Below are 20,313 nucleotides of genomic sequence, written 5' to 3' on the forward strand. Positions count from 1 at the left end.
TGATGCAGCCTTCAAATTGGCAAACGGTTTAGATCTGTTTTCAAAACCATTTTTTTCCCCCTAAGACTTTTAGCCAAGATAAAACCCCATCTCTCTCTTGAGAGGGTTATCCACGCATTCATTTAATCCAGATTAGACAACTGTAACTTTATGTCGGCATCAATAAATCGCTGCTTAGGCGCTTGCAGCTGGTCATGTTAAGTCATTTACTTCCTCACCCGATAATCCAGAGAAAAGGTCTATGTTTCCGATAAACCCGAGAATTTAATATGCTTTAATCGCTATAATCGCAAGTATAATCGCTGTTTATCGTCAAGTGGTCTCTAATCACCCGCGAAAAAGTGCTTCCGGTCTGATTACCAGAGCACAGCTACCGTTAGCTATCATGTAAACACTGCTAGATGGAGCTCAGCGATGGAAGCGTCTTTTCAATGGAATTTTTTTTCTTTGAAAGCTGTGATCTGGTGTACACAGTATACACACGCCTGGTGCATGATCCGACCGTGCACAGATTGTGAACGATGTGCACGCACGCGCCCATGTTAAAAGGTAAGGACAACGTGGCAGTCAACCCCAAAAGTCGATGTTTTTAATAGCAGTAAATTAGTTAAATGCGCTATATAAATAAAGTCTGAGTTGAGTGTAATAATATACACAGGTATAATAATAAGCTAACGAGTCTCACAGAGCATGAGAACTCAGTCAGGCATATGATGAACATGGCACTTCTCAAGTTTAACTTTTTATTCCGTCTCCGTTTAACTTCCCAGACAAATCTAGTTTGAGAAGTTCTCAGCATGATGACTCATGACAGAGCATCGGTGCACTGCGGCACTTCCTCTTACACACTGTGACGGTCATGTGAGGAAATGTGATGGCCACATCGGTCCCTGTCACATTTCAACTCCCTTCTGGGAACAAAAAATATTATTACTAATAATATAGGCAAGGTCAGCACTCAAAATTTACAATTTATTTCCACACTGACATTTGAGGCAAGATGGCCTTCCTCAGCGTGCCGTGCACTGGCAGTTTTCCAAATAATAGACCCAGGTGGCTCATGGGAAATGATGGATTTCCACACAGGTCTATCCTTACAGGGGGAGTCACGTTCACATAGTGTAGGTTACCACAGCATCACATTATTATGATGTAAGGTAGAGCACCTGCCTTTGGACTGCAAGGTACTGGGGTTCGATCCTGGGCACCAACAACTATGATTAGAACAGCTTGGGTATCTACAGTAAGTTGTGTGGCAAGTACTAAGAGCCAATGGTAGGTGTTTCGCTCGACCTCAGCAATCCACCTCCTAGGAGTTGCACTGACACCCTCGTTCTCGAGAAATAAGAAAGTAGCAAATGAAATTATGAAAGCTCCTCATTCAAACCATTTGGAATGAATGGAATCAAAGGAGTGTAGTGTATATGTTACAGTATGTTTGGGTAACTCAGGACGTTCATTGTAAGAGCGCTTGTTTTGACGTTCACCACACACTAATCACCACCAGATGGCGACGACAGCCCATAGACAGCCATTCACTAGTGCAGGCGCTGACGTCACTCGTTTGCGACTCTCTTTCTTTATTTACTAGCCTAGCTGGGCGGTGTTTAGCCATTAGCTTAGCCATTAGCTTAGCCATTAGCTTACTATGAGCGTTTATCGTGGGCTTGCCCAGGCCTTACGGCCTGGGCATAAATATAACGATTGCATTCACCACGGCTTCGTAACTCGCGCGGCGCTCCGCCGGCCGCGCGGCCCTGGCCCGCTCTTCGCGGCCACTCGCGCCTGCGGCGCTCGGGGGCGAAGAGCAGGACCAAGGTCCGCTGGCCTTCGCGCCGCTTGCAATGTCGTGGACAATCGAGCGGCTCCGCCTGGAGCACGTTGTTGTGGGCGACCGCTTGTTCCGCCCCGTGCGGCACCACAAGTGCTCCGTTTCTCGACCGTCCTGTTTCTCTAACAAACCGTGACATATACAATACAATATGACTCCTTCTGGAGGATTCTGTCTCTGTTACCAGCTGTAACATAGTTCACTCTCTGGTTTTGAGTATTAAAACGCCAAGCGGCCGATGATTTCTCATCATGATTACAAATGGAGCACTTATGCTCACAGATTCCCCCCACCTCTTTATTAGACTTTTATATTTTTACATGAAACCATTCCACTACCCCCCAACCCCCACCCTCAGGCCTCCAGCCATTGTTCCCCGTTGGGATGAACCGGTTGTGCTGTAGGAGGATATATATATCTACGTATAATTACCCATGACCCACTTGGGTCTATTCTTTGGAAAATTGCCAAAGTACACATTGAGGAAAATGTACAGTATGAGGCAATAAGGTTTCTGCACATGAGGATACAGAGTGTGACACAGTGATTTGGTGAGACACTGAAGCCTGTGGGTGATGCGCTGCGCCAGCCAGTGGATTGTTCTGGAAATGCTCAATACTCGCTGCGCAAAACCATGGGAAGATGGTGATTATGTCATATATGTTTGCAAATTAAAAAACAACCACTAGAATCTTAGCATCCCTATTTTGGCCTATTCCATAATGCCAGAAGATCCTAGACATAACAAAAGCCTGCAGCAAAGCATGGTCAGTCATGGTCAAGATGATTAACTTTTTGGTGAAAAAGGTTACAATGAAGGTCAACACCAAAATCGAGAATGGATGAGCAGAGATTCTAAACCGAAAGCTGAAAGGAATGTTCAGTCAGCTGTCCCAAAAAAGACAATTAACTTTTGTGTCAAACAGTGAAAAGTCAAATTGACATAATCAGTCACAGTGATGTAGAATAACACTTGTGGGTGGTTGGTGCAAACAACTATCCTAAATCAATGTCATTTAGAGCAACAGGAACACTTTTTCTTTCTGAGTAGCCAATTATTTTGTACCCACTCCCAATTTAGTCATTTATGCCATTAAAACTCCCTACACATCTCTGTGTTGCCACTGCTATTGTTCCCTACTGGATCACCTGCCAGTGAAGAGCCCTCACCAGGACAACACAGCTCCTCTGTCCTACTCCTCATGGCGTTCAACATCCTCTGCTGACAGGCGCTGTCCCAGTAGGAGTACATACTGATACAGCCACAAAGATCACCCTCCCTTGCCAGCTTCCCTCCCCTGCCAATTGTTTTCGCATAGACAGGAACAGGAACACTTTTTATCAGTTTGGTATTTGCCTCCTTTGTAGCTCTATGGAACTCTTTAGCACAAACACGCTTTATCAAAAGCAAAAGTTCTCTTTGATTACATCTATCAGCCCTACAGTTCCAGATTTCCAAACTCACGCTACTACCAGTTCCTCTCATACTGCATAGACATTGCATCTATATTAAACCCCCTCTGCCTAACCTCAGGCTGCTCCAGCAAGATAAAAGCCAATGGAAGAGAAATACAGCCGTAGAGCCCACCTATGATCCGAGCCACCAGACAAAGCAGCACGGTGACCGTGACAAAGGTCCAGTTCCAGCTGTGCGGCCCGTCCACCGTGGCCACGCCCAGGAAGATGAAGATGAGCGTCTCGCTCACGCTGCTCCACATCTTCAGGAAGTACTTAATGGTGGTGTGGGACTTGTGGGAGATGTTGGCTTCCACGTAGGGCCGCATTGTTGCTCCGCATGCTATTAGCCTGTGAGGGTAGGAACCATACATAGTTCAGTTATTGGACCGATACACTTGTATCCTTAATTTTGTTACAACAACATGTTACACAGGAGTATGCCTTACTTCAAAATCTAGTTTTTGATCGTTGATCATATTATGTGAGAATGATAATTGGTTAGTGAGTCCAACAAGCTCCAAGGGAGCAGGGGCCACCCAAATAAATTGGTTGTCCTGCTTTTCCGTGACCACAAACAAGTACACGTGCCCAAGTTGTGCAACAGTGATGTCAGGGGCTAGCACATAATGAGGGCTCCGATTACTCGGCTTCAGTTCCACCTTGAAACATGGACACAGTCAATACTGAGAGACAGATTCTCCGTTCCTCGTCTAGTGATCACTTCCCCATTGTAACACTTCTCCAACCTTTCTTTAGACCACAGGAAGGGAGGCATCAATTTAGTGGTGTGTGCCACCTTCCTTTGACCCGGCCAAGGCCATGGAAGATGGCCCAAAAGGTTACATACTGTATGCCACCTGCAGCCCAGTCCCCCCTTATGACTGGCGTTTAGTACATTAGGCACAGTTTATAAAAAGCAGACATTGATAAATTGTGTTGCGCCGTCTCTCTCGTTCATCAACAACAGGCATGCAAGGTGGCAATCCACCATCGGTTGTTTACGATGAGAGGCGTGACAGGTCCAGGAGTCTTTGAACAGACCCTCGCCGCAGCTGTGCTCCCGTCGGCTCTGACACACCGGCATGATCTACAACCCAAGACCGTAAAAAGGATGCGATGAATAAAGGCGGAGAAGATATGTATTGAACGAGTGTCGGTTGCCTGGAGACAGTGCCTTGGGGCATGACAGGGGGCCATAAATTGGGGGTCATGTTCGCCCCATGCTGCTGAGTCATTCATCAGGCAGCCAGTTAGATTCAATGCTACATTACTGCCCTGGGAGGAATGGCTGAAGTAGAGCCAAGGCTGTGGCCGTCTAATCAGTGACAGGGGAAGCACATGGCAGGAACACACAAAAGAAATAGAATAGCCATGACATTTCAGTGGTAATGTGTGGTAGGCACAGGAGGTAGTAGCAGATATTTAGAAATGGCAGTTCTTTATAGCTTCATGGTTTGCGAAAGACATTGCCATGGAGTCAAGGACTCTTTTGGCCCCCGACACTGAACTGTTCTTTCTCGTGATATTGTCATTTTGTATGCCTTTATAGATAGGACAGTAGACTCACTAGACTGACAGGAAATGGGGAGAGAGATGGTATATGGGGAGTGACACACAGCAAAGGTTGTCAGGATCGCGACTTGAACCCGCAACATGCTGTCAGGCATCAGAGCCTATGTGGTATGCGCCTGGTAGGCCAGCGGGCACCCCTTTTTCGTGATATTGTAAGGTGAGAATTCAACAAAGGGCATATGGTGGTGTTATAGAAAAACACCATTTGATGGGTCAGGGTTAATTTTTGAAAATGCATCCAATTAATTATGCATCACTGTTATGGTTTCAATTTTTATGTTGCTGGCTACAGGTAATTCACTGCTATTATTGTAGAGACTTCCAAAGGTCAGAGTGGGCCATGTATCGTGTATATTGTTGACATCACCACAGTCTCATTTGACTTGGCTCCAGCCTCATCATGAGTACATCAAGCGTAACTATGGAATAGATGGGGAAAGGCTATTAGTCAACATGGAAAGCACCAAGGAGAAGTGAAAGTCGGTGAGAGACACATAGTCGATCCACACGTCCGTAACCTCCACTCCTCATCCTCCTCTTATTCCCATACTTACGCCATGATCCCAGAGAGGTGGAACATCTCGGCTGACAGGTAGGCCATGTAGCTGTACACGAAGACGAAGAGGGGCTCGATGACGCGGGTGTGCGAGGTGAAGCGCGAGGTGAAGGCAGCCAGGATGCCGTAGATGGCGCCAACCAGCACGCCGCCAATCGCCACCACCAGGAAGCAGATGACTCCCAGGACGCAGTCGAGCACCGTCACTGTGCCGACGCCAGCAAACTCCTCAAACAGGTGGTACAGCACCTGTAGGGAGGTGAGGAGCAGTATGTGTTTTAATTGCAAAATTGTCTTAAAGCGCCACATTTTGCACAGATGTAGCCCAGGGCATGCTCTAATGATTTAGCTAGGGCGCCTGAGTTTGCAACCTTCGGGGTCGTCACTGCGGCCAAATCAAGTTGGGCTCCCATCGACTTTCTATACAGGAGGAAAATACCCAGAAAAACATTTTTTTTCTGGGTATTTAAGTATTTAAGAGGTCTAACTAGGGGTTTGTCATGATGCTGAATCCATTGCAAGCATTTGTTTTGCACAAAAAACATTCCTTGGGTTACAAATGGCCCCAGAAAATGCCCACAAAACTGTGATTAGTGATGAAAAGTGATGAGTCATCACTTTTCATCACTAAACCATCGTTTTCTGGGGCCATTTGTAGACCATGGAATGTTTTTTTGCACATCCTGCTTGATCGGCAGGACGAAGACTCGGATACTTTTTCCATCATGGTGCAACATTAAGCAATACCACTCTTCTGTCAGAGTTCATACACTATGTCTCCCCTATGCCCTCGCTGTAACCCCAGATGGCTTGTGGTTGAGGGCTTATCTAACGGTCACTCGCTTCACGGGGCTGTGCGGAACATTTTACAGAGAAGACAGACAGTACATACAGGAAGTTACAGGAGGTGCAAGGCCCCACATATCACGTACTATTTCGTTGCCTGTTCATGCACAAAGTTGACAGTGTAGCTGCATGCAATACTCTGATACACTCAGTTCCAACAGTCAGGGCCGTAGCGCGCCTAATCGGCGCTCTAGGCGAGCTCTCTGGAATGCGCCCCCCCCACTCCGTTTATCTGTTTATCTGCGTCCATTTTATGCCCATATATGAGATCTCTGTCGCTTTTTGTTTGTTTCTTCTTTAAGCAGAATACACAGCCTGCTTAAATCTGCATCATTCAAGTCATCCTCCCAGTCCCACGCTTTGTCGCTTGTCTTATGTTTGTTTTTGTCTCTTTTATTTTCTTTTTTGGAGCGGACCCCATGAATGCCCCATCCTTTAATGCAAACCCCAATATACCTGTTGTCATAGGACCCGTTTTGACCATCTGTTAGCCTTTGTCCCCACCCTTTAATGCAAACCCCAATATACCTGTTGTCATAGGACCCGTTTTGACCATCTGTTTGCCTTTGTCCCCTTATGCATACATACACATTCACAGAGATTTTGTGTTGACTCATGTGGCGTACGTGATGTCAGAGCCTTTTATGAAGTGATGTCACAATGACTCAGCGCTTGCGCCGATTTCCTCCGGAACAGCCTGATGTCAACAATCAGCTCCGCATAAGGAGATTCCGAACGTTTCGCGCCGGTTTCGGAAAACCGCGAGTCGGGTCGGGTCGAGGCCCGGCACTGCACTCCGCGCCGCGGCGGGGAACGCGCGTGCCGAATCTGAAGCCGGTGGGACGAACGGTTCTCGAGATACGCGGATTACAAACAAACAAACAGACAGACAGAGATTTGTCGCATTTATAGATAGACTAGAAGCTGGGCCGCCCTTCGGGCGGCCCAGCGTCTAGTCGGCGACCTGGCCAACTCGGAACAATGTAAATAGGGAATGAATGCCCCGCCCTTTAATGCAAACCCCATTATACCTGTTTTCATAGGACCTGTTTTGACCATCTGTCTGCCTGTGTCCATTTATGCCCATATATGGAGATCTCTGTATCTGTCTGTCTGTGTCCCTTTTATGCCCGTATATGGAGAACTTTGTGATTCTGCGTCCATTGTATGCCCATATATGCCATATATGGAGATATCTGTTTATCTGCGTCCATTTTATGCCCATATATGAGATCTCTGTCGCTTTTTCAAACAGATGGTCAAAACGGGTCCTATGACAATAGGTATAATGGGGTTTGCATTAAAGGGGGAACCGGCACTGTGTCTGCAACACAGTCGGAGGCACAGACAGATACAGAGATCTCCATAATGGGAATAAAGGGACACAGACAAACAGATGGAGGAGGAGACAAACTTAATGCAAACCCCATTATACCTGTTGTCATAGGACCCGTTTTGACCATCTGTTTGCCTGTGTCCATTTATGCCATATATGGAGATATCTGTATCTGTCTGTCTGCGTCCACTTTATGCCCATATATGGAGATCTTTGACCATCTGTTTGCCTGTGTCCATTTATGCCCATTTATGGAGATATCTGTATCTGTCTGTCTGCATCCATTTTATGCCCATATATGGAGATCTATGCAGACACAGTGTCAGTTCCGGAAAATCCTGATGTCAGACATCAGAATCCGAACCTTTCGTGCTGGTTACAGAAAATCGTGTATCGGGTCGGGTCGAGGCCGAGCACTGCACTACCTTGCTGCGGTGGGGAACGCGCGTGCCGAATTTGAAATAGGGAATGAATGCCCCACCCTTTAATGCAAACCCCATGAATGCCCCACCCTTTAATGCAAACCCCAATATACCTGTTGTCATAGGACCCGTTTTGACCATCTGTTTGTCTTTGTCCACTTATGCCCATATATGAAGATCTCTGGACACACAGTACCGGTTGTGGAAAACTCTGATGTCAGACATCAGCTCCGCATACGGGCATTCATTTTATTCCCATATATGGAGAACGCGCGTGCCGGTGGGACGAACGGTTCTCGAGATACGCGGATTACATACATACATACACACTCACAGAGATTTTTTGTTGACTCATGTGGCGTACGTGATGTCAGAGCCTTTTATGAGGTGATGTCACAAATCTCACAATGAGTCAGCGCTTGCACCGATTTCAGTTCTCAGTCTTATGCCCATATACGGAGATATCTGTCGGGTCGAGGCAAGATGCCCATATATGGAGTTCTCAGTATACGGAGATATCTGTCGGGTCTAGGGTCTGTGTCCCTTTTATGCCTATATACGGAGATATCTGTCTATGTATGCCCATATACTGTATGGAGATCTCTGTATCTGCCCATATGCCCATATATGGAGTTCTCAGTCTTATGCCCATATACGGAGATATCTGTCGGGTCGAGGCAAGGCCCGGCACTGCAGTGATGTCACAATGAGTCAGCGCTTGCGCCCGGCACTGCAGTGATGTCACAATGACCGATTTTGCGCCGATTTCCTCCGGAACAGCCTCGCATAAGGAGATTCCGAACGTTTCGCGCCGGTTAGGGAAAACCGCGCGTCGGGACAGGTCGAGGCCCGGCACTGCACTCCGTGCCGCGGCGGGGAGCGCGCGTGCCGAATCTGAAGCCGGTGGGACGAACGGTTCTCGAGATACACGGATTACAAACACACACGCAGAGACTTCTCGCATTTATAGATAGATGATTACATTGGGAGAAAAGAGGGGGGGGTAACAAAAATAATGTAATCATGTGGAACTACAAACAAAAACAACAAATCAACGAGCAAGACCACACTGACTGAATATCTAACCATGTGAAGAAAGGATAGACAGGAGAATGTTTCACATAATAATGTGTTGAGTCTTCCAGTAACACCTGTTACTAGTCAGATCTTCCCATTAACAGTTTTACACGGTACAGTGATCACAACGCAGACGGGATCACATTACTTTACACACACTGATGCCCTTCCCACTCTTTCTGATTGGCTTTCCCTGGTTGTTTGTGTGTTGGTTACAGCAGGTCAATGGCAGAGCTGGGCCCTGAGGGCTAGACTTTATGGCCTCACAACTCTATTCCTCCCTCTCTACACAGTAGCTTCCTCTGTGCTAATTTTCCCATTTGTACATGGACTGCGTTTATGCAGTGCCTTCAAAGCACTATAATGCATTTCACCTTCACCCATTCCTTCACCCATTGGCGGCAGAGGAAACCATGCAAGGCACCAACCTGCTCAACGGTAGCAGGTCAGTAGTCATGTTTCCATGAACGTATTCAAATTAGGGAAGCGAATTATCAGAAATGCGCATTAAGACAAAGCAAATTTTGCCTGTTTCCATTAAACTGATGAAATGCGATTCTTGGGAGATCCTGCCAGGGTCCGTCTGACCGACCTGCTGTAAATACTTCCCGCGGGCTTGTACACAGTGCACAGAGCTGGGATGGGGCTGATTTTTTCAGACCGAATCCGAGACGTGAGCACTGCTGTGACTCGCTACACTCTCATCCTGCAGCGTCGCGGATGCGAGCTGCTGTGAGCTGCTGTGAGCTTGTAGATCGGCCACTTTTCTTTTGGCACGCGTGATGACGAAGGGTCACCCCGTGTGTAACAACCGGTTTGTTTTGTGAGCCAACGCTGAATGGACGTTAATTAAGTGGCGGGGGAAGGTGTTATAGGGGGACGATATGAACCAGAACGTCATAATTTATTCACATTTATTGTCTGACCCGTTTCCATTCACAATGCGCTGCGCATATAGTTTATTCGATAAAGCCTCAAAATCCACCTCCTCCAAGCGGATAAAAGTTTTTGCGGATAATGAAAGTTTATTCGAATTTTGAAGTGTTTCCATAAAAAGATTTATTCGCACAACTCTTAACGCGCATTAAGAGGCTTTATGGAAACGCAGCTACTGTCTTGCTGGAGGACAATAAGCAGCGAGGAGGACGCAGGGATTAAACCGGCCAATCTACCTCCTCTCTACCACTGCCAACTCTAATTGTGAACCAATGGACCCATTTTTAAAAGGGTGCTGGGCTGGCCAGGTTATATGCTGGTTTGTGCAAAATACAGTAGGATGTACCTGTTGGCTTAGGATCCATTTGAGTCAATCTTTAAACTCTCAGAATGTAATTAACTGTGTGTACCCAGTATTGATCGGACGGTTCTCTTGACGTAGGGAGTTGAAGTCATACTGTGTAACTTATTTTTCATATAATCTTTCACTAGTATAATTTTCACAATAACCATTCCACATAAATGTGTTTTTGACAACTTCTCTAAACACTATACGACAATAAATTCCAGGAAATGTACTGGAAATTATATATTTTACAGTTAATAATTATAGGCAAACAGAGCTAAAAGAGCTAAAGTAACTAAAACAGATTAAACCATGGTTACACAGTATGAATCAGGAATCAGGAATACAGTATGTCTTCAGGTATCTCCTACCTACTATACGAGTACAGTCTTCCTGGGGAGCCGATCGCCGATAGGCTCCGATCAGAGGTTACGTTAGTCCGGTAATTGCCGTTTTGACCGATATTGTATGACAAAGACCGAAAAATATCTATCTCTCCAGACATCCAGACTGGTTGACAATGACACGGCAGTTCATTAATATCACCGCAAATCTCCCTCTCGAGCACTTTTCCTCCTTTTACTCCCCAAATCTCTCTACGGTACTATTGAATAAAGGCAATTCCTCTCTCTTAGGAAGAGGCACTGCTGGGGAATCATAAATTATCGCAATAGTAGTGGATTTAGAATAGAGCCCTGGGGCACCCCGGTCAACTGAGTGTGTAGGTTTAAGTCAGGGGTCTTCAACAGGGGGTCCGGGAGCCCTAGGGGGTCCTCAGAGTTGCTACAGGGGGGCCACCAAATCCTGGTGTGATAGAACCTTTTTTTTCTCCTTTTTTATATTAACCACTTGAACCCTAGCCTCCATATTCTGAGAACTTTAGCCAAAAATAGCAGATCTACAAGCTCACAACGCCTCGCGCTCGCCTTGTGAGCTTGTAGATCGGCTATTTTCGGCAAAGAAGTTTGGTGTAGAGGAGAAAAAGTACAGAGTGAAAGGTCAAGTTTATTAAGTATTGACGGTTCAAGTGGTTAAATATCTGAAAACTCAAATTGACATGAATCCAAAATACACTGATGATTGTGCTGTCAAACTTAGTCTCTTGACTAAGGGGTCCTTGGCCTGAAAACGTTGAAGAATCCTGGTTTAAGTGATTAGTGTGTTCTTACTGTAGCTCTGAATAAGATTAGTAGAGCGGGGCCACTGAAAGTTCTGAACAAGTAAGGTGCAATGATAGCCACACTGGAGCCAAGACTAAATGTGGCGGTACTCTCAATGATCATCATTAGACAGGCATTCATAACCATCCATAACCACTTTGCAAACTGTTATTTTTTCTGGAGCTTTTAACAACTGCTTTAGTGTAAACCAAACCAATTATAACCCAAATTTTGACATGATTGCTGCTATTCAATATCTGAGTTGGTCTGTGCAAATTGTCACCATGGAAAGTGGGCAAACGCCATCTTACAGTATGTAAGGGTTTAGGATATAAAAGAAAACAGTTGGAGCCATCACTTACGAAACTATTTTAGGACTGCAATCTGGAAGGGTTTATTTAGCATTAAAAAGAAAACAGTTGGAGACATCACTTAAAGCAAAATTATTTTAGGACTGCAATCTGCAAGGGTTTAGATTAAAAAGAAAACTGTTGGAGCCATCACTTAAAACTAAATTATTTTAGGACTGCAATCTGGATAAATATGACTGTGATCCTGTAGTTTGTGATGCCCAAGCCTTGCTTGCTTGTTGGCAAGTATGTATGCCTCTACTACAAAATGTGCTTGTGACTGCAATAGGTGAACTTCAGTTGTTAAGAATGATGCAATGACAGTTGTTAAAGGCCCACTTCACCTCTGGGACAACCCTATCTTATTTTATTGTTGTTTGGGACACGATCAACACAATCCTGAGTTATCTTTTGTGTTCAATCTGTGTTTTTAGATATTTTGGTATTTCAGCATGTACTAGTGATGCATTTTGCATCATCAGTGATGCGTTTTGCATCATATGATGCAAAATGCATCACCAGTACATGCTGAAATACTAAAATATCTAAAAAGAAATAACTCAGGATTGTGTTGATCGTGTCCCAAACAACAATAAAATAAGATAGGGTTGTCCCAGAGGTGAAGTGGCCCTTTAAGTATAATGCAGAGTATCACAGTTTTAAAAGTCTTCTAATGTGAACCCCCAAGCTGAATTTTATTGAAATTATAATAACGTATCATGATTGTGTTTGGAAGGAGTAGTGGTGGCAGGAAATCACACATCCAGCATTATAGGTCCATTTAGTTACATTTGTGCACTCTCAGAGTTGCATTAAAGGAGAATTCCAGACTAATCTGATGTCATCATATCTCAGAAGGAGTGGCTTGGGCTGTCACAAATTTAATTGGGGGGAATTGTGTTTTTTTTTGTTTTGGCATTGAACATTGGAACATAATTATGAACACAAATGTCATTTCTGTTGGCCTTTTAGGCTTCTTAATCAGAAATTGCACAGGGCGGATATGACAAATAATTTACAACAAAAATTGACAACAACGCGTGACAAAGTGATGCGTTGTAAGCTTGTAGATCTGCTATTTCTGCTTTTTTTTATTTGAAAATGTGTGAACAGTTTAACATGGAAACGATGGGGTCCAACCTATGTTCCCCAGGTTCTATGTTCCCCAGGTTCTATGTTCCCCACCTCACAGCATTAGTTTAGTGAGGTTAGGGTTAGGGTTAGGGTTAGGGGTAGGTTTAGGTGGTAAGAAAGTGGGGAACATAGAACCTGGGGAACATAGAACCTGGGGAACATAGGTACGGTCCCGAAACGATTATGCAAAAGGTTAATCGCAATTATCTGAAATAAAGACAATTATACCCTGCAGCTCCGGGTTACAATGCCCCCCCCCCCCCCAAAAAAGGGGGTAGATAAGTGTCGTTCACATTGACATAATACCGTCCACAGTGCTTGTGTCCCGAATGAGCCGCCAAAAAAAAAATATATATATATATAAATAAGCAATCTAGCATTGTACCCGTCCGTGCGTGGGAGACAAGAGATTATAAAAAATAAAAAAAAATAGTAGCACTTCTCTACCACTCGTTCTGAGATATGACAGAGGCAACAAAGAGGCTTGTCCGGAATTCTTACTGAGGTTTTTACTGTGCCATTTTGCCCTGTTAGGCCGTTATACCACACCAGCTTACACGGGGAAAAAAATGCAGAAAGAAATCAGTCTGGCTAATATTGTTGATGACGCCACGCAGCGCCTCTACTATTCAGATTCTGCAACTTCATGGCATAATTAAACCAAGTTCTCAACAAACAAGCCTTCAAAGATTAGTATCCAGGGTCTCGCTTTTGTCCTACAATGCTCTGGACATGTTTAGCGGCTGTGTCCTGCTGTCTAGTTGGTCTAAGCAACCGGAGCGACGGTGGAGCTGTTGACTGTTCGCATGAGTGACTTCTCCCCACAACACAACATGTGTGTGCGCGCGTATGTGTGTGTTAGCACGCGAGTGTGCGTGTGTGGTCGTGACAGAAAATAGCTATGCTACAAGCTCACAACTTGTCGCGAACGAGTCTATTTTGTGTGCGGTCCCGTATGACGGACGAAGTATACTACGCAGTCACTCGCTCTGTTTTCAGAGTGTCTGTAGAAAGACCACGTGACCTACAGTCTCATAATGTAAATTTTCGGGCGGTGTCATCACATCGTTAAGAGACACAAATAAAGGAGTGGTCGCAGAAGAAGGGTGAGTAGGAATGTGAGGGTAGGATTTAGAAAAGAAAAAGTCAGATGTAGCCAATGGAAAGACACAAACAATATGGTCACTCCTGTTCAAATGAGTGTTGTGTTTCCTGTGTTAACAAGCCGTAATGACAATACTGCCCACAGTTGGCCAGTCATCCAAGAATTCCATAAGGTAATTGTACTTCAAAATAGGAAAAAGAAAAAAGAAACAAATTAACATTCAATGGTTATTTTAAAATAGACTGGTGAACAAGCAGGCCATTTGTCAGTATCAAACATCACAGATTTACACACATGTTACACTAGTACAGACAAGTAAGCATGGGCTAGCTTACCTAGTCAATATTGACACTGCACATTGCACATCATTTTAAAAGCTTGGTTTGTTATAAATGAATGATTTCTTTACAAGCGTATTAAATGAGATAGGTTGATGAATGACACTTAACAGACAACAACTGTGGAGTTTTTGTAGAGGGAAGGGGTGGGAGTTACATTGTCATTAACATGCCATGAGATGGCACAACAAAACCCTCTAGAGTCTAGATACCTCATGTTCTGGTATGAATAAATAGTACACAACACTGGTTACAGTACCGTCACCTTTTTCCTAAAAGCACCCAAAGAATGCAATGACGCCACACATTTCGACCTTTGGCAACTCAGTGTTGCAATGCTAAAGCTACCGATATAATTTCTTCCGATCAATCTACTCACCACGGTGACGGCGTCGTTGAGCAGCGACTCGCCAAACACCAGGATGTGCAGCAGCTCGTTGATGTGGATCTCCTCGAAGACGGCCAGCACGGCCACGGGGTCCACGGCCGAGATGATGGAGCCGAAAAGCAGGCACGGCAGCAGCTCCAGCCGGTTCAGGTCGGACGGGTTGCCTGGCTGGATCTGGCCCACGGCATACAGCAGGCCCCCGATGAAGAAGGTGTTCCACAGCGTGCCCACCACGGCAAACACCAGGATGGTGCCCAGGTTCTCCATGAAGGGCCGGATGGGCAGGAAGTAGCCGGCGTCCAGGATGATGGGCGGCAGCAGGCAGAGGAAGAACAGGTTGGAGTCCAGCACGGGGGGCACCTTCTCGCCTGCCATCTTGATGAGCCCCCCGACCAGCAGCCCCACCACGATCAGCAGGCAGCTCTCGGGCACGATGCCAGACAGCCGAGGGATGAGGTGGAACCCTGGGGAGGAGAGGTACGAGAAAGAAAGGTGAGTCTGGGGAGTATGAAAGAAGGGTGACAACAGATGGGCGCACGGTCACAATGGAATGACAGGAGATACGGAATGGAGAGGGGAACATAAGAGGGGTGATGAGAGATGAGAGACAGACAGAAGATGGGAGATGCATAAAGAAAGAGATTTGAAAAATAAAAGTTATACGAGTATATAGCACAACACAAGTGACATGTGCGTACCTGCTAGTGTACTGTATGTGTGTGTGAGACAGGGAGAGAGTGAGAGAGAAGAGAGAATGCCTGCGTCTCAAAGAATATAATCAGCATTCCCCTGCATTGTTTTTGCTTGTATGAGGCATGTCACAATCGCTACAAGCCACCTGAAACCCATTACAGATAAGACCATTATGAGAACAATCAACCATGACAACGGCTCACTAGGGAAGAGTGTGCACTACACACACACATTAAATGTACATTCCCGGTTTCACGGTGAGCAGTTACTTTCACGGTGCCATGCTACTACATGATGAATCCCAACAATGCCAATCAAAGTGAGTGGAAAAACAGGCCACTGCTACAAGCACTATACGATTTCCGAAGGCATTGGATAGTCAATATAATTTTCAAGATGTGACTGTGATACCGGGTACAGTGAGTGAAGTTTGCAGGAAATGCAGTGTAATGTTTGTTTTTTTTAATCTTCCTCCAGGCTGATAGAACACGTGGCGGTGCACGCTTGATCTTCATTCATTCTGCTACACTGACAGACTGGAGCACGACTGCTTGTAGCAGATAAAGCACTTTGGGGGGGGATACACACTGAACGCTGGGACAACTCTGGGCATGTCAGAGGACATGACATCACTTAGTGAACTTGCACACTGTGTCAAAGAGGCTGAAGCATCAAGGGTGTGCTGTATAGTTGCTGATGTGCTACACGTCCAGTAGCAGATCATAAAAGGAGAGAATAGAATCATGCAAATCCTTTGGTGGTAGACACACACTGCTCATGTGACCCTGCCCAACAGGTCATGGCAAACTTAACATGCGAGTAAACTCACACATAGGAAATGGTTCCTATAAACCTTAAGCAGATATAGTGCTGCTAAAATGATTTGCACTTCATTCTGTTTACTTTCTAAACCAATTTCTGAGGGGTTGGAACTGAAATGAGGTGCTGCAATAAGCCACCACCGCTTGCGACAGCTTGATCTAATCCCCCATTGTCATTTCAAAACATAGCAGGAGACGGCATATTTAGTAATAGGATTCCACAAAAGGAAGAAAAAGTTCTTCTCATTCTAAAAGGGCCACTGTAGAATTTGGAAACCTAGTATGGAATACTGTGAAGGCTGACACATGACACCATATGCAACAAAGGCTGTAAAGAATCTTTCTGAAGTTATGCCATGAAAGACAACTGCAGCTTGCTATAAAGGGCAAATACAAGGAAGAGAGGATGAAGACTTCAAAACTGGCAGCGCTGCGTGCGTGCCCCTGGAGTGAGAATTCCTCACCTAGCTATATTTACAGTAGTACTGCAGCATGGGGATCATGTCACCTTGCACCTGGCACAGTGCCACAAAGACAATAGTGCAGCATCACGACTCATAACACTTGTGTGAGACATACAGAGAAGTTAGAGCCAGCACAAAATAAACGTAGCGCAGTTGCTTGCACACTAGCGCTCATTCAATAATCACTGGACAGCAGTACACAGTACACACGCTCTTCAAATCAAGCCTGGATGATGCGCCGATAGAGACACCATCTGGCCTGGTTGGCACAGGTTGTGCTGCATTCTGTTTAGGCCGGGTGAGAAGATTTATCCAGGTAAACAGCACAGGTCTGCTCCCCCTTCACCCAAGCTGACTGAGTGCATGCTGGACCTTCTGGTCAGGGTTTCTGTTAGCCGTTAAATAAATGAAGAATAAACCACGCTTTAGCTGGCTGGAAGGGTGCAAGCAATGAAACCAACATAAAGATGGAGCATTGATCATAAAATCATAATATCGCAGTGCTACAATGAAGGGCACAGCAAGCCAAGCCGCCATTTTAACAGTTACTGTATAGGCTTGGCTACATTGCTGACGCAGCTCAAAAGTTGTACATGTGACAAAATGACAGCGTTCATCAATTCATTGCAAATGATGAGCGAGTTGCTACAATCACATGCCTCCGACTTTGGAACTGACTTGGATATCATTTATCTACAAGCACACAGCACGGTGACACAGAGAGCGTTCTGGAAAGTGACGGCAATTGGAAGAACACAGGCAAGGGACTATCCTGGCATCATGTAACAGTGAACATGAAAGTAGCCTGTAAGAAAGCTTATTACCGTATGTACGTTACTAGCCTACCTAAATAATCAGCCGTTCATACAACCTCTTTCAACCTTTAGTTGAACGAGGCAGATCAGCATAAGCTGCCCTGAAACATTAACTGAGACAGTTTGTTTATTCTCTGTAATACTACACATCCTGTGTTAGTGCAGCTTGCAGATATATCACTCGTCTGTCCCAACTACTTAATTTTCTTTTTGGCAAGCGACCCCCTGCATGACCAAATAGTCTAAATGATGCTTTTAAAAAGTATGGACAGACGAAAGAACAGCGCAGAGTGCAGTGCATATGTTCTGGGGCTGGGGGGAAAAAACGTGCTACGCTGCTCAGCTGTAGCAATGGTTGGGTGGTGCACAATCACATAAACACGCACAATGTCTATTAAATTATGTCGGGTTAATTTAACACTTGGCCGGAATAATTAAATGTTGCTGGTCACTTTGGCCGGCCAGGAAATTGCCTAGCAGAAACCCTGCTTCTGGTTATCACAGATCCATATGATTAGCGAAATACACTGTTTGCTCCTGTATGTAATGACCAGGCTCCAAAAGATAGGCTAGCCTATCACCAATTCACCATGGGTAGCAGGCTAATGAAAAACAGTTGAATTGATCATTTCCAAAATCCCAATACAAAGGTTAAAATTGCCTCATAGGCTCATACCATAGTGCTTATTTAGAAATCTGCTTTCAATGTTGAAAGCAGATTGGGGATGGTTAATTAATTGACTAGGACTTTGGGGATAATCAAGCTCCCAGAGTCCTCAACACTAAATATGCTCCCAGACTACACTTATATTTACACTACACTTTGGCTCACATTTAAAACATTTCCCCCAATAATGTCTAAACCTGGCATCAATCTCTCCCCCTCGCAGACGAATGGGATGGTTGAACTCAGACCAACAACTGTACAACACTTGTAAGTTGTTCTGATAACTAAATGTCAAAATTGTACAAAGTAGAACAGGCTGTAAAGTTATAGCTACATAGGACCACGACGGAACACACGTCCCCAGGACTATTTTGTTATCCTTTTAGCTCAAATGTCTGGACTGTACCTTGTGCTGTTTACATTTCGTCTAATAAAGTACCGGTATTCAATCAATATATATATATATCAGCTTAAGTACTTTGTGACGATACAGTACAATGCATCAACTACTGTAGAGTAGATCTTAGTTGATTCTCTTGCTCTCCCTCTCTCTCTTTCATAGTTGAACTTTTAGCACCAGCCTTCCAAATTTTCTGGACGAATACAAGACATCTGAGTGAGGAGGCTCCCATTTGGGTAGTCTCAGAGGACAACACTCACTAGTCTGTCTCAGCAGTCAGCACAAGTTCTTTTGTAGGCGAACAAGCACATCAGTGTAATTCAGAATGCAGCCACATACAGCTGTAATTTCAAAGCCCTAGCTGAGTTAGCTCTGAGACAAGTGAATAAGTAATTCAAGGAACCAGAATTGGCTGGGCAGCACATTAAAGGGCTTTGCACACAGCCCGTTTTTTCGGTTTTCCGCACTGCAGATCCAAAAAGGAGTCAATGAGTTTTTACCACATGTGAAAAGACGCACAAATTGAACTGGGTTCGATCACGAAAAAAAAACCACTGCCGCAGCCACTTGCCGCACGGCAAATTCGGAGCAGGTCAGGTAGGTTTTTGTGGGCAAGCAATGCCAATCGGGATGGAATATAAAAATTGGACAGATCTAGCCTCGCATAGCCAGACAATAACAAACAAGGGCATTTTCTTAGACATTTTCTTAGTCTATATTTGTAGACATAATGTGTACCGATTTGCGTGATGTTTAAAGTGACTAAAGTCTGTAGGAATAATTGTTTATCAAAAGTCTGCCTCCTGGTGGCGCTATAACAGGACAATGTGAAAAGGGTGCATGCAAAAAGTTTCAGGTCCAACCAGGCCTAGAATTTTATAATTTTAGGGGCAAGGCCACTTGGCCTTCGGGTTGTCACTTTTCTTAGGGCACAAAGGCCAAATGCCAGGGCAGGAAGGCCATCAAATAAAACAAGATTTTAGTCCATTGAAATAATTATTACATTTAAGGGTTACATTTAAATATGTAGAATATCTGCTGTGAAATAAATACGTGGGTATTTACAAAGATTATGCTCAGCCCTGCACAAATCAAAGATACTGGATTGGTTTAAACATGGGGACTGCACAAAAGCCACTGGTGTCTACGTGACAAGAAAGAAACTGGTGTCTATATATTGACGAGACAGAGGAGAAATTGGTACAGTCAGCTGGGGCATTAAGGCCACTGTGGCCTCAGGTCATGCCATTTTTTGGAGGAGCACAAGGCCAAACTGAGGGGCAACGGCGGCCATGGCCTTCATGGCCTCCATGAAATTCCTGCCCTGGGTCCAACAGACGCTGCAATTACGATTTGAGGCATTTTGCTCCAAATAACAGACAATTATTCATCCCTCCCCTTCACAACAGTGGCACTCCTTATGTTGTGTGCACTTCCGAGGAATTCCCTGCACTCAGGAGCTTGTTCAACCAGTTATTAGCGTTATTAGCTGGAAAAAGGCAGCACACAAACAGTGCCAATGATACACCAACTTCCTCGTTATTTAATACAAAGCAACAATGCTAGGTTGGCTGCTAACAGTAAAACAAATCAGTCCT

The 20,313-nt window shown here is 44.9% G+C and overlaps 1 protein-coding gene across 2 annotated transcripts in view; it reads right to left on the bottom strand.

Annotated features, from left to right (window-relative positions):
* slc9a1a (solute carrier family 9 member A1a) overlaps positions 1–20,313 on the bottom strand; it is a 60,083-nt gene that overhangs the window by 24,468 nt on the left and 15,302 nt on the right. For both annotated transcript variants that reach the window (XM_080750011.1, XM_080750010.1), the window contains exons 2-4: positions 14,847–15,319; positions 5,416–5,666; positions 3,420–3,637 (exon numbers count right to left, since the gene is read on the bottom strand). In XM_080750011.1, the coding sequence (XP_080606137.1) occupies positions 3,420–3,637; positions 5,416–5,666; positions 14,847–15,319 (942 nt within the window). The remainder of the gene's footprint in view (positions 1–3,419; positions 3,638–5,415; positions 5,667–14,846; positions 15,320–20,313) is intronic.

The sequence above is a fragment of the Nannobrachium achirus genome (assembly GCF_963921795.1).
Source record: "Nannobrachium achirus genome assembly, chromosome: 2".
Lineage (NCBI taxonomy): Eukaryota > Metazoa > Chordata > Actinopteri > Myctophiformes > Myctophidae > Nannobrachium > Nannobrachium achirus.